The sequence below is a fragment of the Colletotrichum phormii genome (assembly GCF_030913505.1).
Source record: "Colletotrichum phormii strain CBS 102054 chromosome Unknown BDP81scaffold_22, whole genome shotgun sequence".
NCBI classification, from domain to species: Eukaryota; Fungi; Ascomycota; class Sordariomycetes; order Glomerellales; family Glomerellaceae; genus Colletotrichum; species Colletotrichum phormii.
This window is the reverse complement of record NW_026851464.1, coordinates 300773-322572: the sequence shown is the minus strand read 5'-3', so window position 1 is coordinate 322572 and position 21800 is coordinate 300773. Positions and strand designations below refer to the sequence as shown.

The 21800-nt window shown below is 53.5% G+C and overlaps 8 protein-coding genes and 1 non-coding gene across 9 annotated transcripts; 6 read left to right on the top strand and 3 right to left on the bottom strand.

Annotated features, from left to right (window-relative positions):
• Window positions 1-761: 761 nt before the first annotated feature.
• BDP81DRAFT_453244 (multidrug resistance protein fnx1) lies at window positions 762-2711 on the top strand (the record flags this gene model as incomplete). Its single annotated transcript, XM_060592808.1, has 2 exons — window positions 762-1366; window positions 1439-2711. 2 exons carry the CDS (start codon window positions 762-764, stop codon window positions 2709-2711), a joined length of 1878 nt encoding a protein of 625 aa, XP_060440902.1.
• A 259-nt stretch (window positions 2712-2970) lies between these two features.
• Window positions 2971-5168, bottom strand: BDP81DRAFT_102920 (major facilitator superfamily transporter). The gene is made up of 2 exons (XM_060581385.1): window positions 4738-5168; window positions 2971-4620 (listed from the first exon to the last, which is right to left on the bottom strand). Exons 1-2 carry the CDS (start codon window positions 5039-5041, stop codon window positions 3200-3202), a joined length of 1725 nt encoding a protein of 574 aa, XP_060440901.1. The 5' UTR covers window positions 5042-5168; the 3' UTR covers window positions 2971-3199.
• Window positions 5169-7404: 2236 nt separating this feature from the next.
• BDP81DRAFT_436712 (uncharacterized protein) lies at window positions 7405-7989 on the bottom strand. The gene has a single exon (XM_060591156.1). The coding sequence runs from the start codon at window positions 7831-7833 to the stop codon at window positions 7432-7434; it is 402 nt and encodes a 133-aa protein (XP_060440900.1). The 5' UTR covers window positions 7834-7989; the 3' UTR covers window positions 7405-7431.
• Window positions 7990-9906: 1917 nt separating this feature from the next.
• On the top strand, window positions 9907-11782 carry BDP81DRAFT_500248 (fungal-specific transcription factor domain-containing protein; the record flags this gene model as incomplete). Its single annotated transcript, XM_060595504.1, has 3 exons — window positions 9907-10797; window positions 10913-11278; window positions 11309-11782. 3 exons carry the CDS (start codon window positions 9907-9909, stop codon window positions 11780-11782), a joined length of 1731 nt encoding a protein of 576 aa, XP_060440899.1.
• Window positions 11783-13093: 1311 nt separating this feature from the next.
• BDP81DRAFT_474655 (uncharacterized protein) lies at window positions 13094-14325 on the top strand. The gene is made up of 5 exons (XM_060594698.1): window positions 13094-13313; window positions 13359-13396; window positions 13450-13475; window positions 13711-13793; window positions 13854-14325. The coding sequence occupies exons 1-5, from the start codon at window positions 13206-13208 to the stop codon at window positions 13926-13928; spliced, it is 330 nt and encodes a 109-aa protein (XP_060440898.1). The 5' UTR covers window positions 13094-13205; the 3' UTR covers window positions 13929-14325.
• A 521-nt stretch (window positions 14326-14846) lies between these two features.
• On the top strand, window positions 14847-15989 carry BDP81DRAFT_464288 (uncharacterized protein; the record flags this gene model as incomplete). Its single annotated transcript, XM_060594133.1, has 4 exons — window positions 14847-14896; window positions 15048-15553; window positions 15640-15676; window positions 15746-15989. The coding sequence occupies 4 exons, from the start codon at window positions 14847-14849 to the stop codon at window positions 15987-15989; spliced, it is 837 nt and encodes a 278-aa protein (XP_060440897.1).
• Window positions 15990-16095: 106 nt separating this feature from the next.
• On the bottom strand, window positions 16096-18040 carry BDP81DRAFT_356669 (major facilitator superfamily domain-containing protein). Its single transcript, XM_060586316.1, is given in 3 exon segments — window positions 16096-16642; window positions 16654-17459; window positions 17536-18040. The coding sequence occupies 3 exon segments, from the start codon at window positions 17733-17735 to the stop codon at window positions 16278-16280; spliced, it is 1371 nt and encodes a 456-aa protein (XP_060440896.1). The 5' UTR covers window positions 17736-18040; the 3' UTR covers window positions 16096-16277.
• A 422-nt stretch (window positions 18041-18462) lies between these two features.
• Window positions 18463-20979, top strand: BDP81DRAFT_484008 (uncharacterized protein; the record flags this gene model as incomplete). Its single annotated transcript, XM_060595092.1, has 5 exons — window positions 18463-18564; window positions 18634-19528; window positions 19612-20032; window positions 20105-20396; window positions 20475-20979. 5 exons carry the CDS (start codon window positions 18463-18465, stop codon window positions 20856-20858), a joined length of 2094 nt encoding a protein of 697 aa, XP_060440895.1. The 3' UTR covers window positions 20859-20979.
• Window positions 20980-21121: 142 nt separating this feature from the next.
• On the top strand, window positions 21122-21216 carry BDP81DRAFT_t286. The gene has a single exon. It is a non-coding gene; the product is annotated as a tRNA-Ile (tRNA).
• Window positions 21217-21800: the final 584 nt, after the last annotated feature.

Here is a 21800-nt window from a genome sequence, read left to right as displayed (position 1 = left end):
TTGCCCCAGTGAGGCCCGTTTCCAGTCAACCAAGTCTCTTATTAGCACTTTAGTCATTGTACGTCAATTGAGGCCAAAAGGTTTTGCCGATTCGGCAACGCGGCAACCACTCGACATTCTCTCTCTCTCTCTCTCTCGTCGCTCTCGCTTCTTCCCACCCCATACCACCCACCCACTACCCATTACACACGATTTTCACTTACCCCAGCCTTTGGATGCTTTAGATCTCACACCCCCTTGCTCTTAGCTGCTTCGAGACCAGTCCCTTTACGTCCACTTTTCTTACCCGATTTCTTCGCCATGGGACCAGGGTTGGAGCGCATGTGGAGGTGCTTGTCATCGACTTTGTATTCGTAATGGAAATTTGTTGCGCCTTTCGCTCGTCATTTTTTTTTTCGTTCCTGGACCTAGTTGACTTTTGATTCTTCCTCGTGACAACTTGAACGGGCTGGCTATTGCGACGGGTTTCTTCTCACTAGCTGAACATCGTCACTCACTGGACAATACCCAAGCCTCAGCACGTTGTACCTATCATCACCTCATCGTGTCTCTCTTTGCGCGAAGCCGGTGATCTCAATTCTATACTCACGTTGAAAGGTCCAGCTCAGCTTCCTTTGAACTCACCACTTGCTCCCCATGAATTAATCAGTCCCTCGCTCAGCATCACGAGAACAGATTGAGCTCCTGAGACAGGCATACAGCACTCACACAGCATTTCAACAGCACCCAAAAACAATCGACCAGCAGAGAGCAAAGCACAGATGACAGCAAAAAACCTCCACGAGGTCCACGACGACGAAAAAGTCGGCGATATTGAACGCGCCGCCGGCTCCCAGACCGAAGATGGATCGCCCACGACTACTACCACCAGCAGCGACTCGGTAACCATCCGCAGCAACCCCGACGCGACAACCACCAAAGACATCAAGGCGGAAGACCTCTCCCACCACGCCACTGCCACAACGGCAGCAGACCATGTGACGGCAACCGGCGGCGCAAAAGAGGCGTCCGAAACGAAGACAGCCGCAGCGCAGGGACCACCGCCGGCGGCCGGCGCCGAAGACACGCCCGAGGCCGGCCGCACGAAGCTCGAGACGACGCTCATCGTGCTCTCGTTGTGCGCGGCGCTGTTCCTTGCGGCGCTGGATGTCACCATCATCACGACCGCCGTACCGACTATTGCGGAGGAGTTTAAGAGCAACATTGGCTATATCTGGATCGGATCGGCGTACCTACTCAGTAATGCGGCGTTTGTGCCGACGTGGGGCAAGATTTCTGATATCTGGGGCCGGAAGCCGATTCTACTGTGTGCTGTGGGTGTGTTTTGGGTTGGGTCGTTGATCTGTGGGTTGTCTACGAGCATGGGGTAAGTTTTAACAGAATCGAAAGGGGGGGGTAAAAAACTTATGGAGGGACCTGATGCTAACACCACGAACAGCATGCTTATCGGCGCCCGCGCCATCCAGGGCATAGGCGGCGGCGGCATCATCGTCCTCGTCAACATCTGCGTAAGCGACCTCTTCTCGATGCGCCAGCGCGGCGTCTACTTTGGCGTCATGGGCATGGTCTGGGCCGTCTCGAGCGCCATCGGGCCCGTCCTCGGCGGCGTCTTCACGAGTAAGGCTACCTGGCGCTGGTGCTTCTACGTCAACCTGCCCATCTCGGGCGTCGGCTTCGTCGTCCTCTTCTTCGTCCTCAAGCTGCACAACCCGCGGACTCCCGTCGCGCAGGGGTTACAAGCGATCGACTGGGTCGGCACACTTACCATCATCGGCGGCACGCTGATGTTCCTGTTCGGTCTCGAGTTTGGCGGCGTCTCGTATCCCTGGAGCTCGCCTACTGTTATTTGTCTTATTGTGTTTGGCATCGTCACGATTGGCATCTTTGCGGTCAACGAGTGGAAGTATGCGCGGTACCCCGTTATCCCGATGCACCTCTTCCGCAGCTGGTCCAACATGGCGGCCTTCGCTACAGCCTTTTGCCACGCCTTCGCCTTCATCTCGGGCAGCTACTGGCTGCCGCTCTACTTCCAGGGCGTGCAGGGCGTCTCCTCCCTCCTCTCGGGCGTCTACCTCCTCCCCTACGTCCTCTCCCTCTCCCTCAACTCCGCCGTCGCGGGCGTGCTGATCCGCAAGACGGGCAACTACGTCTACCTCATCGTCGGCGGCATGCTCGTCACGACCGTCGGCTTCGGTCTGTTCCACGACCTCCCGCTCGACCGGAACTTTACAAAGATGATCATCTACCAGATCGTTGCCGGGCTCGGTATCGGGCCCAACTTCCAGAGCCCGCTGATTGCGGTGCAGACATCGGTGGAGCCGCGTGATATCGCGGCCGCGACGTCGGCGTTTGGGTTCATTCGGCAGATGGGCACGTCTATTTCTGTTGTTATTGGCGGCGTCGTGTTCAATAATGAGATGCAGAGGCAGTACCCGCGGCTGAGGGAGGAGCTTGGCCCCGACCTGGCGAATATGCTCTCTGGTTCGAGTGCCGCGTCCAGCGTGGGCGTGGTGGCGGATTTGCAGGGGGAGCAAGGGCAGATTGCGCGCGGGGCGTATCTGAGTTCTCTGAGGACGATGTATATTGTCTATGTTGCGTTTGCTGGGCTGGGGCTTGTTCTGAGCTTGTTCGTCAGACAGGTGCAGTTGAGTAAGAATCATACGGAGCATAAGACGGGGTTGAAGACGCTTCGGAGCCGGACTGGGAAATGAGGTTTGGTCTCTCATGAGGACGCCTCCAAGTGGAAGATAGGGGGAGCAGGGGATGACGGTGGTGGACATGTCAGGATTTGCTAGACTTCAACAGCATGGCGTTTTAGGACAGGAGCATCTTGTTTGGCTGGCAGCGAGCATCAACTGGATACCAAAAATAAAATAAAAATTGGGATGCATTCTTTCTCTTATTCCTCTGCGGATCGCAGGTGGTTGCTCATCACTTGGCCCTCCTTTTGTGAACTTCCATGTGAATTCCAGGTGACTTGAAATACGTGCCAGGCATTTCTGCCATCTAATGTTCTGTAGACTGACTCTACCCCGGCCACTACATGTATTCAAGAAAGATGGCTACAAAGTAATATGAGAATCGATTCACACATAATGGCTCGTCTCACACCCCGTTTGTGAACAAAGCTTGTTGTCTATCAACGTCTAGTCTATGGCTGCGCGGAGCAGCAACCTCGTCTATTCTATGCAAAGTCTCATCATGAGTTTCTCGTCTGCGCCTCGGCAGCCTTCTCCTCGTTTCTTGAACCGCCCTTCCGATGCCGCCACTCCCTCGCCAAAAATGTCAACGCCACGCACAATCCCAGCCCAGCGAGCCCAACACCCATGTACAACGCGCCCCGGAACCCCTTGAACTGCTCCTCCTTGGTCCCCGTGCCCTTGCTGACCTGCACCTCGACCGTACCCGCGAACCCGACGCCGAGCGCAATGCCGTAGTTGACCACCGTGCTGACCAGACTCGCCCCGATGCCCTGGTGCTCCTTCTTGACGGCGTTCGACAGGATCAGCGTCGCGGCGGGGAAGCTCATATCCATGCCAAAGGGCATGATGATCATGGAGACGAAGATCTGCGCCCAGTAGATCTGATTCTCGGGCGCCGTGGCCGTGAGGATGACGCCGACTGTGAAGGCGACGAGCGCCATCGTCATGACGACGGGCGGGCGCACCTTGAGCGGGCCGAGGAGCTTGCCCGTGATGACGGCCGCGAGGCCGCCCGTCACCACGACGGGCGAGAACCACGCGCACGTGAGCAGCGGCGAGAGCGTGCGGATCTCCTGGAGGATCTGCACGAGGTAGAGCGTCCAAACGCCAAAGGTCGCCCAGCCGCAGACGACGGCCGCGAGGACAAAGGCGACGTCGGCGTTGACGGCGTCAAAGGGCAACAGGGGCTTCTCGGCGTACTTGAACTCGATGGCGGCGAAGACGCCAAAGAGGACGAGGCCGAGGATGAGCGGGACAAGGACCTCGGGCGTCTTCCAGCCGTCAATGGGCGCCTGGTTCCAGGCAAAGTTGAAGAGGACCAGCGCCACGGTGCCCGTGACGGCGCCGGGGATGTCGAGCTCGACAAACATGTCGCTCAGGGTCCTCGGCGGGCGATCGAGCTTGGCGTGGTGCGGCTCGGGGATGATGAAGTACCCCGCGACGGCCAGGATCGCGAGCCAGATGGAGAGGGCCCACAGCGCCCAGGGCCACCACTCGAGCTGGAGCGTCGAGGCGACGGCGGCGCCGACGACGCCGCCCATGGGCGCGACGGCGCCGAAGAAGGAAAAGACCATGGCCTTGCGGTGGCCCGGAGGGTAGGCGGCGCCGAAGAGGGCGAGGGCGTTGGGGAGGCAGATGGCTGGGCCGATGCCCTGGAGGACGCGGGAGAAGACGGCGAGGGTGAAGTTTGAGTAGACGCTGAGGCCGGCGATGAGGGACCAGACGGAGAACCAGGCGAAGCCGATGATGAGCATGCGCTTGTAGCCGAAGGCGTCGCCGAGGCGGCCCGAGAAGAGGATGAAGGTGCCGACGGTGAGGGAGTAGCCGGCGACGAGCCAGGCTAGGCGGGCTGGGTTGTCTACGTGGAAGGAGCCGCCGATGACGTGGAGAAGGACGAGGGTTTCCATGTAGGCGGCCTCTGTTAAAAGTGGTCAGTCTTATGTTTTCATGTTTTCTCATGCCCCCGGAATGGTGTGGTGTTGTGAGATGGAGTTTGGGGATAAGGGGGGGGGGGGGGGGGGAACAGCAAACTCACGAGTGCAGAACTGGGCCATGCAGCAAATGATTACGAACATGGCTTCGCGGGGGAACGACATGCTGTCGACGGCCCATACTGAAGAAGCATTGGATTGCTGCGGCGCGAGGTCGTTGCCATTGTCGTCGCTGGAGTCGTCTCTGCTCGATCGGCTGTGTGATAGACTCGAGTCGTCGGGGATGTGCTTGTCGTCCCGGAGCATGTTGACGTCCGGTGTCGCAGCGGCGGTTCGGTCGCCCGATGATGAGTCTATGCTCTTGCGGACATGCTGTTGTTGCTTCTCAGATGCCGACGGAGAAGCCATCGTGAACTGGAGTGTGTTCCTTCGACCTTGGATGTTGCCACCCTGACATTCGAAGAAAGAAAAGGGGACCCCCTCCAACCCGAGCCAACAACGACGGGCGATACTCGAGTTGAAGTAATAGAAAACGATCTACCCGTCAGGTTGACGCCAACGCGCGAAGGCGGGAACGCCCCTCCGAACCGGGGAGGACCCATTTACAATTTGGAAAATTCGCCATTCCCGGACTAGGCAGGCATACGGGACTAAGAAATCGAATCAAAGATCCCCGAACCAGCCAGGCCAGGCCAGGCCAGCGGGACAAGGGGACCTAAAGACTCGCCTTAGAGCCGTCTGTCTCGGACTTACACGTGGGATTGGCCGCTGGCGAGTTCTAGCAAGAGGGTCCGGCCCAGGGTAGGGTGTACCGGATATGGGTCCCTGGATCATGGATGGATCTTTTTCTTTTCGTCCCTTGAAAATTGCTTCCGTGTGGTGGTTGCTAACCTGCTGACTTGGCTTTTTGGGCTCACCAAGACCAAGTTCCCAGTTAAGCACACACATCCTTGGCCCATCACGCGGCACACGAGTCGGCATTCCAGCAACTGAACTGCGTGACTGCGTGGTCCATCAAAACCAGTCAGTGCGCAGTGCGTCGGTGACAGCCTGTTCTATGGGACCCCTTGAGAGAGGATATTTTTTATACCCTTTTCGGGTATGACGCCCCCAGCGAAGGAGACTCGAAATCTAATCTGATCTGTAACTTTCCCAACGGGACGGGACCATGACGTCTCGTTCGGTGTATCCGTACGGGATTACCTTCGTTGATGAATTGTCAGCGACTTCAAGATCTTCAAGGTGATGACTGAGACCTTTCCTTCGAGTAAAACGGCAAAACCAGCGCTTGAGTTCAGACTGTCAGACAACCTTCTCGAAGGCAGCCAAAGGTGAACACCAAGACACTTGACAACATAGCCCGTTCCGCCCATCGGCAAATCCGACCCCGGGGCCGCGGGACACGCAAAAGCTCTAGAACTCTCGAATACCTATCTATTCGTGCAGCCCCCGACCTTTCTCCCCCCGATCCAGCTTCTGGTCACGAGCCTCTTTGTCGAGAGCTAAACAAGTAAGTTGGGGCCAGCGGGCGGGAAAGCCTTCGCCTTGCCCCTTTTCGGAACCCTTTTCGCGGAAAAGCTCAACTCCAACAGTGCTAAACGTGCCGTGAGTGCTTAGCAGACGCAGGGCTGAGAGGTTGAAGTGCGGGCTGGGCTGGGCTGGGCTGGTCTAGTGCCAAAGGCGCAAGAGCTTAGCAAGGCGCGTGGGCGCACTGGCGTACGTTTTCCCCCGCGCGCTCGGGATGGACGCCGCCATCCCACCCATTGTGGTGGGCATGCGAAAGCGTCGAACTTTGAAGGGAGCTTGGGGCAGTCAAGCCTAGTCTGACAGATAAGTTGACAAGTCCGCGGATTCCAGCCACTGTTGGCGCTCTCGAGTGGCCGTATTTGACAGTGTGTTCAAGTTAGGTTGAGATAAAGTACCGCTGGTTGAATGCTGGAGCCTGGAGGGCCGGGTTGACATTCATCCAAGGAATGTCTGAAAGATAATTATCTCCCCGGCCGGGAACTGCTGATCATTCAGATGAACCCTTGCAATTCTGCTGTTCGTCGACCAGTCATCGAAGTTCTCCGAAACCTTCTGGTGTCCGAGTCGAAGTAGCTTTGGCACTCTGCAGCCAAGACTATCAAACAAATTGATCAGCAGTATTTGGTATCACAACAGTTACGACAGAATGCCAGTTGTCGTTAAGAATCGGGAAGAATTTCCAGTCATGTATGAGTCAATCACTTTTAACGCCGAAGGGCCCAAAGGGGGAATGTGAAGAAGATATTCCCGTATCTCCGTATTCCCGAAAGCACCCCTCCGTTATTCCGCTCGGTACCAGGCAAATATGGGGCCGGTCTACTTCCGGTGGAGGAGGGCCAGATCCGAGAAAAACCACGAAACCTCGCTCTAGAATCTCACACGTCAGAGCCGCGCGCGTGTGTGCTGCTATCTCCAAGTCTTGGTATGCTTATCAACTTTGCAAGGGAAACCTCGGCCCAGATAAGCATTGATAACATCTTCTACACGTACCCATTACGGGATGTGTCGACTTGCACGCCTCTTGATAGGGTCGTCTCATGTTTCACCGTCCTGAACCTCGAGACGGCGCCGTAACAGCCTATGAGCTATCTTTCCCCAAACGTTTACAACCTTCCAACGCTTGAAGTTCGTTGTGCCGTAACATGCCAGTTTATTCCTGCCCGTTGGACGTCATCTGGTTGTGGCTTCGACCTCACGGAACAGAGCCGCCAGGTTCTTTCAACCACAAGTAACTAAGTATGCATCGCGAACATTGGGTTTAATGGCTTTAGTTACACAGAAAAACCTCGACCTATCATGGCGTATCCCATCCGCCTTGAATATTTGTATTGACGCCACACTTCTCTATGCTTGGTGGTCCTTAATATGGTAGCTCTTAAGCTTGACGAAGAAGTCGAAGCCCTTGGGTCCCAGCGTACAACCAAGTCCTGATTTCTTCCAACCAACCCAAGCAAGGTCCTATTCATACCTGTCAGCATTGTTCGCCTGCCCAAAACAAGGCAACGAAGAGGGAAAGGTCTGTACTGGGTTGGGGTAACAGGGTCATATGCTGAGCGCGCTTTCAAGAACCACCAGGCAACCACCACTATGAGCGTGATCACGTAAACCACAGAAACACAATTCATGTTGTCGGCAGTTGCCGGGTATAAAGGCGGGAAAGCGTACATCTGCATGTCGGAGGGGAACGAGAATTAGCAGGTAACAAGTTCAGCATGGGGTAGAGGTGACACGTACAACAAGAGTGAAGACGAGCCCAGGCCAAAAGAACGTAGTTGCATATGAGTCCGAACTCTCCCAGCCAGAACGGCCCTTGCCGGATGGAAGACCGACCCTTTACGAGGAGACACGCGACCGGAATGCTGTATGATAAGTAGAGTAACACGACGCAAGCCGTGACCATGCTGTTAAACGCGATCAGACATCCGCAGCCCGTCAGAATGATTAGGCTCAGCAGAATAATTGCGCCTGCTTTCGACTCTAACGCCTGGGAAAAGAGCTCCAGGATCGGAATGCCTGTCGAAGTAGATGCGACCCTTTCAAAGTCTGTAAGGCTGAACATCATGGCGATGCCAAAGGTCCAGGCGGTGCAGAAGCCGATGCCGATAGTTCCGAGGATAGCGACGGGGATGATCTTTTCGGGCGCGGCAACCTCTTCGGCCATGTGGACTGCGCAGTCGAGGCCGTTGAATGCCCAGTTTGCGTTAATGAGACCGACTATGAAGGCTATGCCGTCGTTTGGCCAGCCTGTGTTGTTGATGAACTCGGTGAAGACAAACTTTGGGGTTTGATGTACCGTTGCCTTTGCGGGTACCGTGATGATAATGACGAGGTAGGAAACAATTGATATCCATAATGTTGCAAACGTTATAGAGGGTAGAGGGCGCGAGGTCAAGTTGAAGACAAAACAGAAGAGGTTGACAATCTGATAGCTCACAAAGGACTATCAAGGGCGGATGACTCTTTAACAGTTCCATATCAGCTACCGTCTGTTGCTAACGAAAGCAGCTCATGCAAGACTCACAACTCGGGATGAACCAGCTGAATGCAGCCCAAGCAGAGATTGCCAACTCACAGAGCGATGCTGGCGCAGGTGAAGACTGATCCTGCCCAGGCGATCCATCCAGTCATATAGGAAGCGAAGCGAGCGTAAGTCGGACCGGCCAGCCTGCTTGTCCAGTAGTATTGGCCGCCTGCATGTGGCATGGCCGACGCGAGCTCAGCGAAGGAGATACCGACAGCGACACAGACGACAGTGACTAGTATCATGCCGTAGACCAGCTGCACCGGGCCGCCCGAGTTAATCCCCGTTACGAGCGCCGCCGAGATGCCGAACCAGGAGTTGGTTAGCGAGAAGCTGATTCCCAGAAAAGACCATAGCGAGAAGGTTTTTCGGAGTTCTTAGACGTCGCCAGTCCGATTCGTAACTAATCACCCAGAGCAATCGAATGTTGGAAGATGACGACTATCTCGATGGGACTGTAAGGGTGTTGTTGAACGGCAGTGGCAAACGTAACACAACCTATGAAAGTCTCGATGATTTAGTTAGAAGCGTATAGATTTGGCAACAGGGAGACATCGAGTAAGTCAAATTCAAGGCGTCGACGTTGTCTGATACTTATCTAGCTAGGTCACCCAAATACAGTTAACTACACAGAATCAACCTAAGTAGGCAGCTTGAATACTAATCTGTCTGAGAGCCTTTGATAAGCTTAGAGACCAATGCTGCCCAGTGACAACCACCGCGCCGTGTAAGGTACTTAGTGAATCAACTGGGGCTGAGCTATCTACTAGGTTATTTAGCTACTCCTGACTCTAAGCTTTTGGCGCTGAGAGGATCGAAGCGTTCATGTTGTTTCCCCTCGTTAAGGAGAGTCAAACAAGATGGCAAGGGCCTCCCGGGACAAGGTCGAGACAGCGTGAGCGGCCCAATCCCGTGCTCTACCGCGCTGGCGCTGGTTCAGCACCGGCTCCGGCGGATCGCGCGTTCGAGATGGCAAGCCGTTGAGTTTCGGCAGATCCCCCACACTTTCTACTTTCCTTCATGTTACCTGGCCCCGGACCAAAACAGTTGAACAATTTCACTCTCGCCGACGTTTAGAGCATTGAAGACGTCAAAGACAATAGCTCTGGCCTCTTCTCTCCTCTCAGTCTCATCATTGCTCAATATTCGCCTAGTTCACACGGCACACGTACCCATCTGCACCTAGGCAAACGCTCTTCGCGTTGATAAGGCAGGAAGGTCGACCATGTCATCAAGGCACCGAAGCACCCTCGCTGGGCCCATCCTTCGCGTTCGAACCGGGTGCTTGACATGCCGCGGCCGCAAGAAGAAGTGCGACGAGACGAAGCCGTGCTGTCGCGGCTGCCAACGCAACGAGTTCGATTGTCAATGGCCGGCCCCGGCAACCCGTAGGAGGGATCCGGCACGGGATGAAGCAGCACCTTTGCCCAGTGCCGCGCGGCAAAGGGCTGGCACCGCCGCTGCTGCATCTCGGCCCTCCAAGTCACCCGAGGCAAACACAGCCGTTGCTCCGACACCACAAGCATACGACGAGACGCCGCCGATGTCAAGATCCCAGCCGACGTCATATGCTGCTAACGGGAGCCAAGAGGACGACATCCTTGGGCCTCTTTCTGCTCATGAGAGCCCCGTCGATTTTGCTGCGGCACTGGACCCTCTTTGTTTCCCTACCGCTTCAGACGAGTGTCACGACAACGAGCTTCTGGACGACAACTTGGTCGCGCCACTAAGCGCACTACCGAGCCCTGGGGTTCAGGTCCCGAGGCAGCTGTCCTTCTTGCCCGGGATCACTGACAGCAGCTCGATGGACTTGCTGAGCCACTACCTAGGCGTGATGACGGTCAGCATGGCCAACGGGTCGACGCCGGATAACCCCTTTTGCGTGCAGTTAATCCCATTAGCCTTTGGCAGCAACTTTGTGCTGCAGCTGCTCCTGACGCAGAGTGCCGTTCATAGGGCGTCCAAGTGTCTGAGCAGTGGAGACCGGGTCGCGAACCAATACTACGGCCGGTCGATTCGTCTATTCCAGCGAAGCCTCTCGAGCTTTATTGGCGGGCAGACGCTCGAGCAGAAGCTCACGATGGGCATCGGTGCACTGATTCTATGCTTCATCGAGGTCAGTCTTCCATCTCTGTTTCGTTTCTCGTTCCACGACACGCAGAGCGTCGGCGCTTTTATTCATCGGCCATCTCAATAGCAAACAAGACGCTGATAGCCATATGGATCAGTAGACAGCGAAAGGCGATATAAATGGCGCCATCTTCGATCACCTCATGGCGGCCCAGCCGCTTTTGCTTCCATCTTTAACTCTCCGCAGCCGAATACCGAAAGGCCTTCAAGATTTCTTGACCGAGTATTACGTTTATACGGCAACGTTGAGCATGATCTCCATCGACGCTCGCGTAAATGACCAGCTGTTCCTCAGTAGCGACCTGGTACCGCTGGCGACAGATCTAGTAGCGGCATCCTATGTCGGTAGTCTGTGTGGTTGTTGGCTAGACCTACTACTCTTGATACCATCAATATTCGAACTCGACCGCCGCTTGTTGTCTCATACAGAAGACCCGAGTTGGCGACCCTCGGCGAACGACTTTTTCGTCTTTTCTCAGCTCTAAAGGCAGATAGAGACCTGGACACCGAATCTGGCAGTCAGTTCTGAGATTATCGTTCTCGCCGGCTACGTGTATCAAAAAGCAGTGCTGTTGTACCTGTACACAACGCTCTACCCTCTCTCACAAGACGATGGCGACCGTCATCGCGATGATGACGATCTGTCAGTGACAATGACCCAGGCGGCCTTATCTGAAGCCCTCGCGAGCCTCGCACAGCTGCCCCCGAACGTCCAGGTCAACACAAGCCTCTGCTGGCCGATCGCCGTAGTCGGCTCTTGCGTGGTGGATGAGGGACAGCGGAGTTTTCTTCGCGAGCGACTCGAGCACACGTTCTCTGCTATTGGGCTAGGGAACATGCGTCAGACTTCGGTGTTGCTCCAGCACATATGGGACGATTGTGATAAAAAGGGAGGAGGAATCGTCGACTCGGGACCGTGGAGCAAATGCCGCGTGATGAACGACCGTCAACTGTGGATTTCGTTTGCTTGAGATTCTACGTGGCAGGGTTTGGTAAAGATTGCCTGCGTTGACGCAAAAAAACCTGTCTCTTCATCAGTACCGCTCGGCCGTACTGTTCATCCCCGACGTGCCTTTGTAGGCGCCGCGCCGTTGACTACCGACATGGATCTCATTTCAGAGGTTTGGCAGATCAGGGTCCGGAACTCGCCTGTCTCTGTCCGAGACATTACAACGACTTAGTCTGATGTGGTATTGTAAAGTGTGGTTTGTGACTTGACTTTGGATCAATCCATTTCGGCGCGTCATCAGTCATACCACCAGGCTGAAACAGAAATTACAACGGCTCAGATGCCGCAAGGGCTCTACACGACTGGCTTTATTTCAACAGCCAGAGAGCCAGCCTACTTGCTGTCTCGGTGTCACCGCATAGCGTTCACATCCCTGAAGTATTGTCGAAGCCTGCATCCCACCGGGTGCGAGTCGACATCAGTATATACTTCTCCAGTTTTCCCCTAACTCTATTGACGGATAAAGAGTAGTCCGCGGACTATTATATAATTCGCTATTCTCTCTCATGAGATTTAAATACGTACTTATGTCGTACTGCCGTCGCCGCACCCGACGGGTGATGTATTGTCATTCCCCGGGCACGGCGACCTGCCCCCCCCCCCTTCGTAATAATAGTGATACTCTGTTCAATTCAGAACTTGCCGTCTCGTTATGATGTCGAGAGTTTCACACATTATTTCAACTTTCAGGGTGTGGAAACGGGATTGAACACCCACGCAACCTGCAAACCCGCAAACTCGCCGTGGCGTTGTTTTCTTTGTCGAACTGGTATGTGAAATCAAGTCTTCAGGCTGGAGGATCTATGGTGCTCTGGTATTTACAGCAGTAGCTAAAGTTGGCCTATTGTCGTTGATTACATATCCTTTAGTACTGAGTCGTGTTCATTCGGCTTGACTTGTCATCCCACCGGCCGGTTTACTATTCATTTCCTGCCCCAATCTTGCATCCCCTGCAACTCACTTAGTAACACTCCATATCTTTCGCCTGGGCTAGATAGGCTGATGGCTCTTTCAGCGGTCAGGATAAGAAGCTTAACGACCCACCAGGCTGGTGTCAGGCGATCAGCACAGACGGATGTTGGCCCCAAGCCGACGGGAGGCCTAGATACCCGCCCGAGTCCCGGCTTTAAGTAGATTGAATGTCACTGCACATGACTCTGCAGCTGGTCTGTTGTCAGCCTTTTAATACATCATACTTTATCCTTTATCAAGGTTCCAAAGTCAATCCGTGTCAAATTGCATAGTTTCAGGGCAGATCTAATTATCGAGTTCTCTCCAATGTCACCCTTAGTCTAGTTTCTAGTATTAAAACTCTCACACTGCAGCATGAACTTCATCGGCAGCTCAACTCATTCTCACAGCACATTCTTTCTCAATTGATAATCATGAAGGCTTCTCTCGTTACCGCGCTGCTTGCCCAGGCTTTGGCCGCAAGTGCTTCGCAGATGTACTGCAACGGTGGACAAGGTCTCGCAAGTGGAAACACCTGTGACGTGAGTATCTGAAGCTAACCTGCAACGAAATACAACCACTGACAGATATGTGCGTCTAGGGAAAAGGAGCAAACTCCTACTGCGTGAGTGGCAGCCGTTCTGCCAAGCAACATATTTCTAACTGTTGGATTCACAGGTGGAAAAGGAAAATACTCGAGTATCGTGGGTAGCAACGATCACCGACTGTAGTGGTGATATTGCTTGTTCTTGTTGTTCTTGAGTGGAAGTCTAACCAGGTGCCAGCGGCGGCAGGAAGTCTGGGGTATACCACCCTCGTGTGGCTGAGCCACACGGACCACCGTGGCTGGAACGGACCGCGGCAGCAACCTCCTGCTGCCTAATGTAGGCCTATTCCAACACTAACTATTGCCAAAGTGCTCCACGAAACAAACATCAGCATTCCCTACATTCCGAGGATCATGCTTCAGCCCGCAGAGCATTCGTGACCAGGAGGATACCTCTCAGCAGTGCTCTGGAGGTGTAAGTTTCCACCTCCCTTTTCTATATATGAACTCTAATGCTGACAAACCTCCCCTACAGTTCGTCTACTGCGTAAGTGACCGCTCACTAACTACGATGAATGAACGGCTATTTACTTTTTATAGTGTGACTTAGGTACTGGAGCGCGCATCGACTTTTGAAGCAGGTGGTAGGAGAGTACTCAGAAGGTTATCATGGTCGTTGAGGACGAACGCCCTGAACGTGCATGATCTAAGTATGCCGTATGCGCTGGCAGTCGGGAATCGGTACAAGAGGCTTGCCAAGCTGGAGCGGCTGATGGGGTTTACTATCAATACCACAGTAGATGAGAACTATTTTACTCTAATACAGACGTGGGTGCGGCGGCAAAATCTCAAAAACATCAATACTGTCTCGAGACCCAATCATCTCCGATGACACCGTCACACAGTCAGACCGTCAGTCAACGCTACGAGGTGCTTTTGTCTATTTTTTCATCATTGTTCCTATCTCAAGTATTTTGCTTTATTTATTTATCGTGATCCTATTACTAAATATGATATGACTTCATCAAATGCTAAAATGGAATACAATATTCAATATTGAGATTCAGAACAAAGGGCTCACGGCTCTTTCGTTAATCTAAACAATCATCTGGCTTAGTTCTCTTTATACGCTTATTTCATAAAGAAGTATCCAGTAGCGGGGAGATTGGGACTCTAGGAGGGAGTTTCCATGTCTATCAAGATGGTTGCGGCCCCCCTCGGCGGCAAAAGCGCCGCCTCGGTAAACGCGGTCCGGGAGCATGTTTGGCAGAGCCAGGAGCGTAGGTTTATCGGATCACCCAGTAGCAGCGGTCCAGAGATATTGGAAGCGGTAAACAGTCTCCAAACTCCACAAGATCGCATTGGTTATGACGGTATTTCAGCTTATTTATCCCAAGCCAAATTCCACAAGGCGTTGAGAGTATTCTGTCTTCCCTATACATTGAGGCCCACAAAGAGTTTTCACCTCCTTTAGTCTCTAGAAATTGCAACCAATCCGTTCCCTCACGATCTCTTTCGAACAGCCAATATGCCCGGAAGACTAGAAGGAAAGAATATCATTATCACTGGTGCCGCTGGGTAAGCCTACTATATTCTATCGTCATCTAGAAGGGAGTAGAATGTATTTTCTTCAAAACTGAATGTACTCATATGATATTGTCGTAGGATATTTATGGCGTTAATTGCTGCCCGTAATTAACGGCGTCGTTTTTGCGACAGATATCTATAGTGGTATTGGGCTAGAGGCTTCAATTCTCATGCTGAGAGAGGGTGCCTCCATCCTAATGACAGATCTCAATCAAGAAATCCTCGACAAGGCGCTCGAACGAGTGAGAGACGTCGTAGCAAACTCTTCCGGACATCTCGAAACTCGCGTCGTAGACGTCTTAAACGAGTCCGAAGTCGAACAGGCCGTCAATCACCTAGACAGCTGGGGCGGCCTCGACGTCATCTTCAACAACGCTGGCATCATGCACCCCCGTGACGGCGACGCGCACGAGTGCCCCTCCGAAATCTGGGACAAGACGTTTGACATCAACGTCAAGGGCGTCTGGTACGGAAACAAGCATGCAGTGAGGTCCCTCCGGAAGCACGGCAAGACAAAGGGTAGCGTCATCAACACCGCCAGCATGGTCGCCATCGTCGGATCAGCCACGCCGCAGTTGGCGTATACCGCGAGCAAGGGTGCGGTCATGGCCCTGACTCGGGAGCTGGCAATTGTTCATGCCAGAGAAGGTGAGAAAAGCAATCTTCTCATAAAGTGACTCGTGCAAAAAGTCGGAGATATCGATGGATCTTGCCAGCCTGCTGACAAGTCGCAGGTTACCGCTTCAACACCATTTGCCCGGCGCCATTGAAGTATGGTTTTCAACCCCTCTCCTTCGCAAGAAAGAATCTGAACGTCAGCCACTAACATGTCAGCCACAGCACTCCCATGCTTCAGGACTTCTTGGGCGACGACCGTGCCAAGCGGTTCCGGAGAGAGGTACACTTTCCCACCGGTCGCTTCGGCGAGGCCATCGAGCAAGCGCAATCAGCTGTTTTCCTCGCCAGTGACGGGAGCAGCTTCGTAAACGCACATGACATGGTTGTGGATGGCGGATTGACTAAGGCTTATGTGACCCCAGAGGGACCAGCAACCGAGGCGCCGCGTAATCTGGGAAAGATCTGATCTTTACAATGTCTACAAGTAAACGCAGCATGTGAGTAGTCTAATAAACTAGAGCTGATCTCTACTGAACGGAACTGCGAGCAACGACTACTAGACGTTGTCATGGCTTCAATTTACGAGTATGTGTTGTGATTCATGTTATCATTGCTGTAGTGTATACATTAGTTAATAACCTTTTCGTGTTGGGAGGCGTTACGTCCAACCTTTCCCGAGAAAATCGGCATGGCCTTAGTTTGCTTCCCAACTGGAAAAGGGAGTCTGACCTCACATCAGTGAGCCTTACGTTGCTTATACCTTCCAAGACTGCTGCTTGCCGACAAGCGTAACTCTCAAAGCCAACATCAATATCGTCATTGCCACCATGCCGAGTCCCGATAGCAACTGCACACCCAGGTAACCACCAGTAGCTTGGAGCAAGACACCCGCGATCGGCGGTCCAGCTAATGATCCGAACGCATTGGTTGTGCACAGCATTCCCAGCCACGTGCCGTGCAAGCTGAGGTCAGGCACGAGACTCGAGATGACGGTAGGCGGAAGCGAGACGAGCCTACCAGAGGCGAAGCCGTAGGCGAGGGCAAAAGCGACGCTGCCCGCGGCGTCATGCACGGCCAGCCAGCTCAGCGCAACGGCGGCGATGGAGACGGAGACAGTGTCTCCGAGACACTGAGGAGAACATTGATGGGTCCAAAGTGGCCGGCGAGCCAGGCGGGGAAGACTCTGCCGAGGATCGAGCCCGCGTTGAGAATCGCGACTAGGTAATACGCTAGTTTCGAAGAGCCTGGGCTTGATAGGCCGTGTGCGAGGGAGTATTGTTGAAGATAGTAGATGGGCGCCATGTACGAGAAGAAGTTGAAGAACATGGCTGCGGAAAAGACGACAAACGAGACGTTTCGGTACGCAGAAAGATCCAACATGACGCGGCGCTTCCGCTTCCCGGCGCCTTCATCATCGGACTCAGAGTCGACCCTGCGACGCTGCCGTAGGACGCTGAAGGCAAACGCGTTTGTAGCGAGGGAGATGAAGGCGAGGACCCGCGTCGCCCAGGGGAAGCCCACGCGCGGGTACAGGCTCTGGAAGATCAGTGAGTACACGACACCACCGAGGGAGCTGCCTGTGGCGACGATGCCTGTGGCGAGTGCGCGGCGCTCAGAAAAGTACTGCGGGATGATGGAGACGGAGGGGATATAGATGCACCCGGAGCCCAGGCCGACACAGAATGCTTGTGCGAGAAGGACCTGCCAGTACGCCGTCGCGATGCTAGTCATGGTCATGCCGAGGAAGATGAGGGTGATGCCTGTGAAGGTGAGGCTACGGAAGTAATCTGCGTCGTAGAGGGGGCCGACAAGTACGCCGGTGAAAAGGAGGAGGGAGGACTGGATAGAGCCGATCCAGGCTATTGAGTCGGCGGGCACATGCTTCATGTTTTCTTGGTAATATGCTTGGAAGACGCCGTTGGAACTCAAGATACCCCTGCGGCGGAAGTTAGTTGTGAATTGCTTCTTAGCAACAGGTCGTTGCCGACAAGATTGGAGGGAAGACTACTGACCATGTGTTGAAAAATAGGAAGAATGAGCCCGCAACCTGAAGCCATGCCAGACGGCCGCCATCTTGAGGACGTGATTCGATCTCGACACCTTCACTCTCGTTGACGACTGTGGTCTCTTTCTGTTGCGTTGCCGTGCTTACCTCGGAAGAGGGTTCCGAATGCGGAAATGCATCGTTGGAGATGCGATTGTTGAAAGACATGACAGCGAACCACTGGGAACTCGAAGTAATGCCATAAGGAACTTGAAGGCACTTCTAGTACATTCTAACAGAAATGAGTGAAAAAAATCGATTGCAACAACTCAGGAGTAGGCGTAATGGTTTGTAATGCATCCCTCGTTTTGAAACACAAATGGCATCGCTCCTGTGAGCAGCCTCTTTTTCCAAACGGCAACTTGTGCGCCGGCGTCGGGAGGGGTTGATTGACACAAGTCATGATGAGTTGCCGCCCCATAAGGCGCAATCGACGTCGGAGGAGGTTTCCCCATCATCGCTGAGCCCAGTCGACGATGTGGAGGCCTTCTTAAACGGACTGAGCCCCGGAAAGTTGAGTTGTGCCTACGGTCTAACAGCAATTAAGTACTTCATAGTTCATCTTCATAGGTGGAGGGGGAAGAAAACTGCGGAAAGCGGAAAGTGGACGAATGAACATGGAATCGGCTGTTTGCCGTTCGCGGTTAGGCTCTTCCCGAGACTGCGGAGACCATCCGAAGCCGAACTTTGTCAGATTTGTTCGGTTAGATATTCGGTAAGACTCAGGAAGTTCGGCTTCTTCGCTTTCATTTCCCCATGATCTCGCCGAATACAATCGTGAATGAGAAATATCTAGCACAATTGAAAACTTGGAAGGCTATTCAACCCGAGATTGAAGTTTGTTGGTATTGTTTTGATCTTCTTTTCGGCTTCCCTGTGGACTTCGGCATTCATTATGGAGTCTGCGTCTTCACCACTCCGCTACCGAAAGAACGGTCGGCTTCAAGCATGCGACCCCTGTCGCCGTCGCAAAGTCGCATGCGATCACGCTCGCCCGGTTTGCAGTAACTGCAAGAGAAGGAGGCGAACGGAACCGTGCGAGTTCACAATGAATACGCCGGCGTAGATGCGGCCAGGAGCTCCTCATGCTGTCTCGGAACGGACGTCTGGTTCAGCAAGTGTAACGTGCTCGGAGACGGGCGCCGAACATAGTGAGCGGCAATATCAGCCTGCAACAGCGTCCACTCTAGTTGACCAGCAGTCTGAAATTAGCCCTGTTGTGACGGAAACGGAGACACAGGGGCAGTGTGCTCCGGGTCGCGAGGCCGTTGCGCCGGAGAGCGTATCCGGCCACCTCGGCTTCATGTCCTGGAGCGACGTGTATAAGGAAGTTGGCAACGGGCTCTCCGGCCACGACGCACACGCCGAGAAGGAGGTCCGATCCACTTCCACCACCGGCCGGGAAGCCAGGTCGACCATTGTTCTCTCCGAAGATGCCAGGACGCTGGAGACGTGCCTCTTCATTCTCCGTTTGGTCCCCGACGAACGCCAGGGCCGGGCGCTCTTTGACTCACACTTTGACCCGCACAATGCCTTCATCCACCCCGTCGCCGTGCGGGCCCTGGACTCGCTGTATGGTACTTTCGGACACTATCTCAGTAACACGACCCGGGACGATGCGCAGCTGTCCGAATTCGCGCGGCGGCTGTGCTATAACTCGTCCCGGCCGTTCTTCGAGCACGAGCCTGATCCCGATTTATGGATGGCCCAGTTTACGAAGGAGAACTTAAGGTGGGAGACGCTGGGGCTTTTATTCATTTATTGGGAGATGAAGCTTCGAAATGAGCAGCTTCCGAGGACGGAGGTTGGAAAAATGGGGTACGGGCAGAAGAATGTTTTCAGGAAGTGTATCTTTGACTGCATTACTTTGGCAAGGCAGGCTAATGAGGTTGGAAACACGCTATTGCTATATCTTTACTTCAGACGGATGATTATTGAGTCTGTCGTTGATGGAGATACTAGTAAGTTACTGCTAATATGCCACTTCTCGGCCCCTATTCCAGGCATGTAATCTTTATGGGCAGGCGGCTGACGTGTGGCACAGGTCGCTCAACATGGATGACAAAAGGGGAGACGGTCTCACTCCTCACCTTCCTCGGCCTGCACGTCGAACAGAACAAGGGGCCCTATAAACCGACCCTGGCAACCGAGCTGCGGAGACGACTCCTCGTGAAGATTTTCGTCCTCGACAAGGTCGGCTCGGCGATCACGGGGCGACCGCCCGCCCTGAGTCGCCGGTACATCCTGACGCCAATGCCGCTCGATATACGGGACGAGTACCTGCTATGCGACGACGAGACAATTAACAAGGCTGTGAGATCGCTAGACAAGTCGGGGTGGAACCCCGACGGGGCGCTGAACTCGGTCACGTTCTGGCGAGCTCGGTATAAGCTCATGATCATCCGTGACGAGATCTTTGAGGTTGCGTTAGGACCTGAAGCGGCTATATCGGTGGAAGTTCTGCTGTAAGTGGGAGGCCGAGGAACCATACGAGATGTCCAAGCCAAGGAAATACTAATCCCATGTCAAATCTATAGTGCTTTGAAAGCGAAAGAGTTCGCGGCCGCGCCCGAGATGCCGGCCATCATGCGGTTCCAAGAATCCGACATACGAAATCCGAGTCTCACTGGACAGATGTTCCACGTGCGGCTGCTCATGCAATTGGAGCACTTGCAGAACCTCTTCTTCATCGAGCGACTTCTACATCGGCAGGACTGCTCCAACAAGCGGGATTTGCTGTCGGTCAGCTATGAGATGACAGCGACAACGTTGCTGTTATGGACTGACACGCATAGTCTCGGTGTCTTGTGTGAGGATTTTAAGTGGCTTGTGAGTTCAACACTATGTCAAATCCAAAGAAACTCCAGGCACATGGAATACCATGACTGACATTCGCGAATTCGTTAGGTCATGGCATACGCCGCTCCAGGAGGCGGAATTCTCTGCCTAGAGCTACTGAAGCCAACCTTGACTCTCGCAAACAGCGGAGTTCCTGTCACAGACAGCAACGGAAAGGTCATCACCAGATCTGGCATTGTGCAGGTGCTGAGTCTCCTAGTCGGCTTCCTCAAGTGGGTGAGCCCGTCTGAGGCCTCGGGCAGCATTTGCGCGAGCACCATGGCCATTGTGCAGCAGGTGCTGGATGAGGCGCTCAACGGGGCACCGAACAGCCATCCGTCTGGCGATGCCATGGAGTGGGACTTCTCGGCCCAGTTAGATTTCAATTTTGATCTCTTGGACACTTATGAATGGATGCGACCGGAGTTCTCGTGGAGCGACTTGCAGGTATAGAGTTGGTGTGAGTTAGAGGCTGGTATCTAGAGTTGTTGATCTGGTCTTGCAAGAGTGTCTCGGTTAGTCAACCACAAACAGGATCTCAAGCCATTTCTGAAGTCATTTCAACAAGAACAAGAGAAATAGTAATTTCCGCCTGTGACTTAATGGTACAAGATCGCATTATCCCGCTCAACGACAAAAATGCAGTACCTAGCGAGGGCAAGGGAGTCAAGGTGGGGTACTTGAAAACAAGTTCTCGGTCAAGTCTTCAACTGATTGGTCGGTTAGCTCAGTTGGTTAGAGCGTGGTACTAATATGTCACCAGAAATGTTGTGTAATGCCAAGGCCGGGAGTTCAAGCCTCCCACTGATCACAATGTTTTGCCCACGAAGACTTTGGTCGCGGATTTTCTAATACTTCTTATGAATGTCGTCTTTTTTTGATGTTATGAAGAATCGTCTGAACTTTTGGCTCTCCGTTGGAGAATGGTGAGTGGTGACACAGCCTATTATCCGATTGGCCTTGCTCAAAGTAAGTTGCAACTATGACGTGAAACAAGCTTTACAGCAACTATTATTACGTTTACAGGCAAGCTTCGCAGCCTTTGTTGTTAACCTTGATCCGTCAGATTTTACAACGCCCTATCCACTGTATAATTTGATTCACGTTGAATACCTTAGGCTTTGATGAAGTAAGAGGCATGGGGAAAGTAGCTGGGAAGACCTCGATCGTGTTTAGTGAGGATGAATGACCATGGGTTTTCTCATGCAATGCAATCAGAAGTCCGCGCTACATTTGTGAGTAGTGTAAGTTGCCATTGTTATTTTCTGTCCCCCGAATTTCCTCATCGGGTATGAGAATGACTTTTGTGTTTCTAGATCCTACTCCAAATCATAAGACCATTTCATCCAGAAGCAGAGCCTGAGGACCCAAAAGATGTGAGAACCACAGCTCAAT

Bases quoted from the DNA above. Each gene is read 5' to 3' on its own strand.
- BDP81DRAFT_474655 (XM_060594698.1), top strand. From the start codon at position 13,206: ATGAAGGCTTCTCTCGTTACCGCGCTGCTTGCCCAGGCTTTGGCCGCA. The intron at 13,476-13,710 runs GTGGGTAGCAAC...AACAAACATCAG, and splicing joins AAGGAAAATACTCGAGTATC to CATTCCCTACATTCCGAGGA. The intron at 13,794-13,853 runs GTAAGTTTCCAC...CCTCCCCTACAG, and splicing joins CTCAGCAGTGCTCTGGAGGT to TTCGTCTACTGCGTAAGTGA.
- BDP81DRAFT_102920 (XM_060581385.1), bottom strand. From the start codon at position 5,041: ATGGCTTCTCCGTCGGCATCTGAGAAGCAACAACAGCATGTCCGCAAG. The intron at 4,621-4,737 runs GTGAGTTTGCTG...CACTTTTAACAG, and splicing joins CATGGCCCAGTTCTGCACTC to AGGCCGCCTACATGGAAACC.
- BDP81DRAFT_356669 (XM_060586316.1), bottom strand. From the start codon at position 17,735: ATGTCTTTCAACAATCGCATCTCCAACGATGCATTTCCGCATTCGGAA. The intron at 17,460-17,535 runs GTCAGTAGTCTT...CTTCCGCCGCAG, and splicing joins TTCCTATTTTTCAACACATG to GGGTATCTTGAGTTCCAACG.
- BDP81DRAFT_436712 (XM_060591156.1), bottom strand. From the start codon at position 7,833: ATGCAGATGTACGCTTTCCCGCCTTTATACCCGGCAACTGCCGACAAC.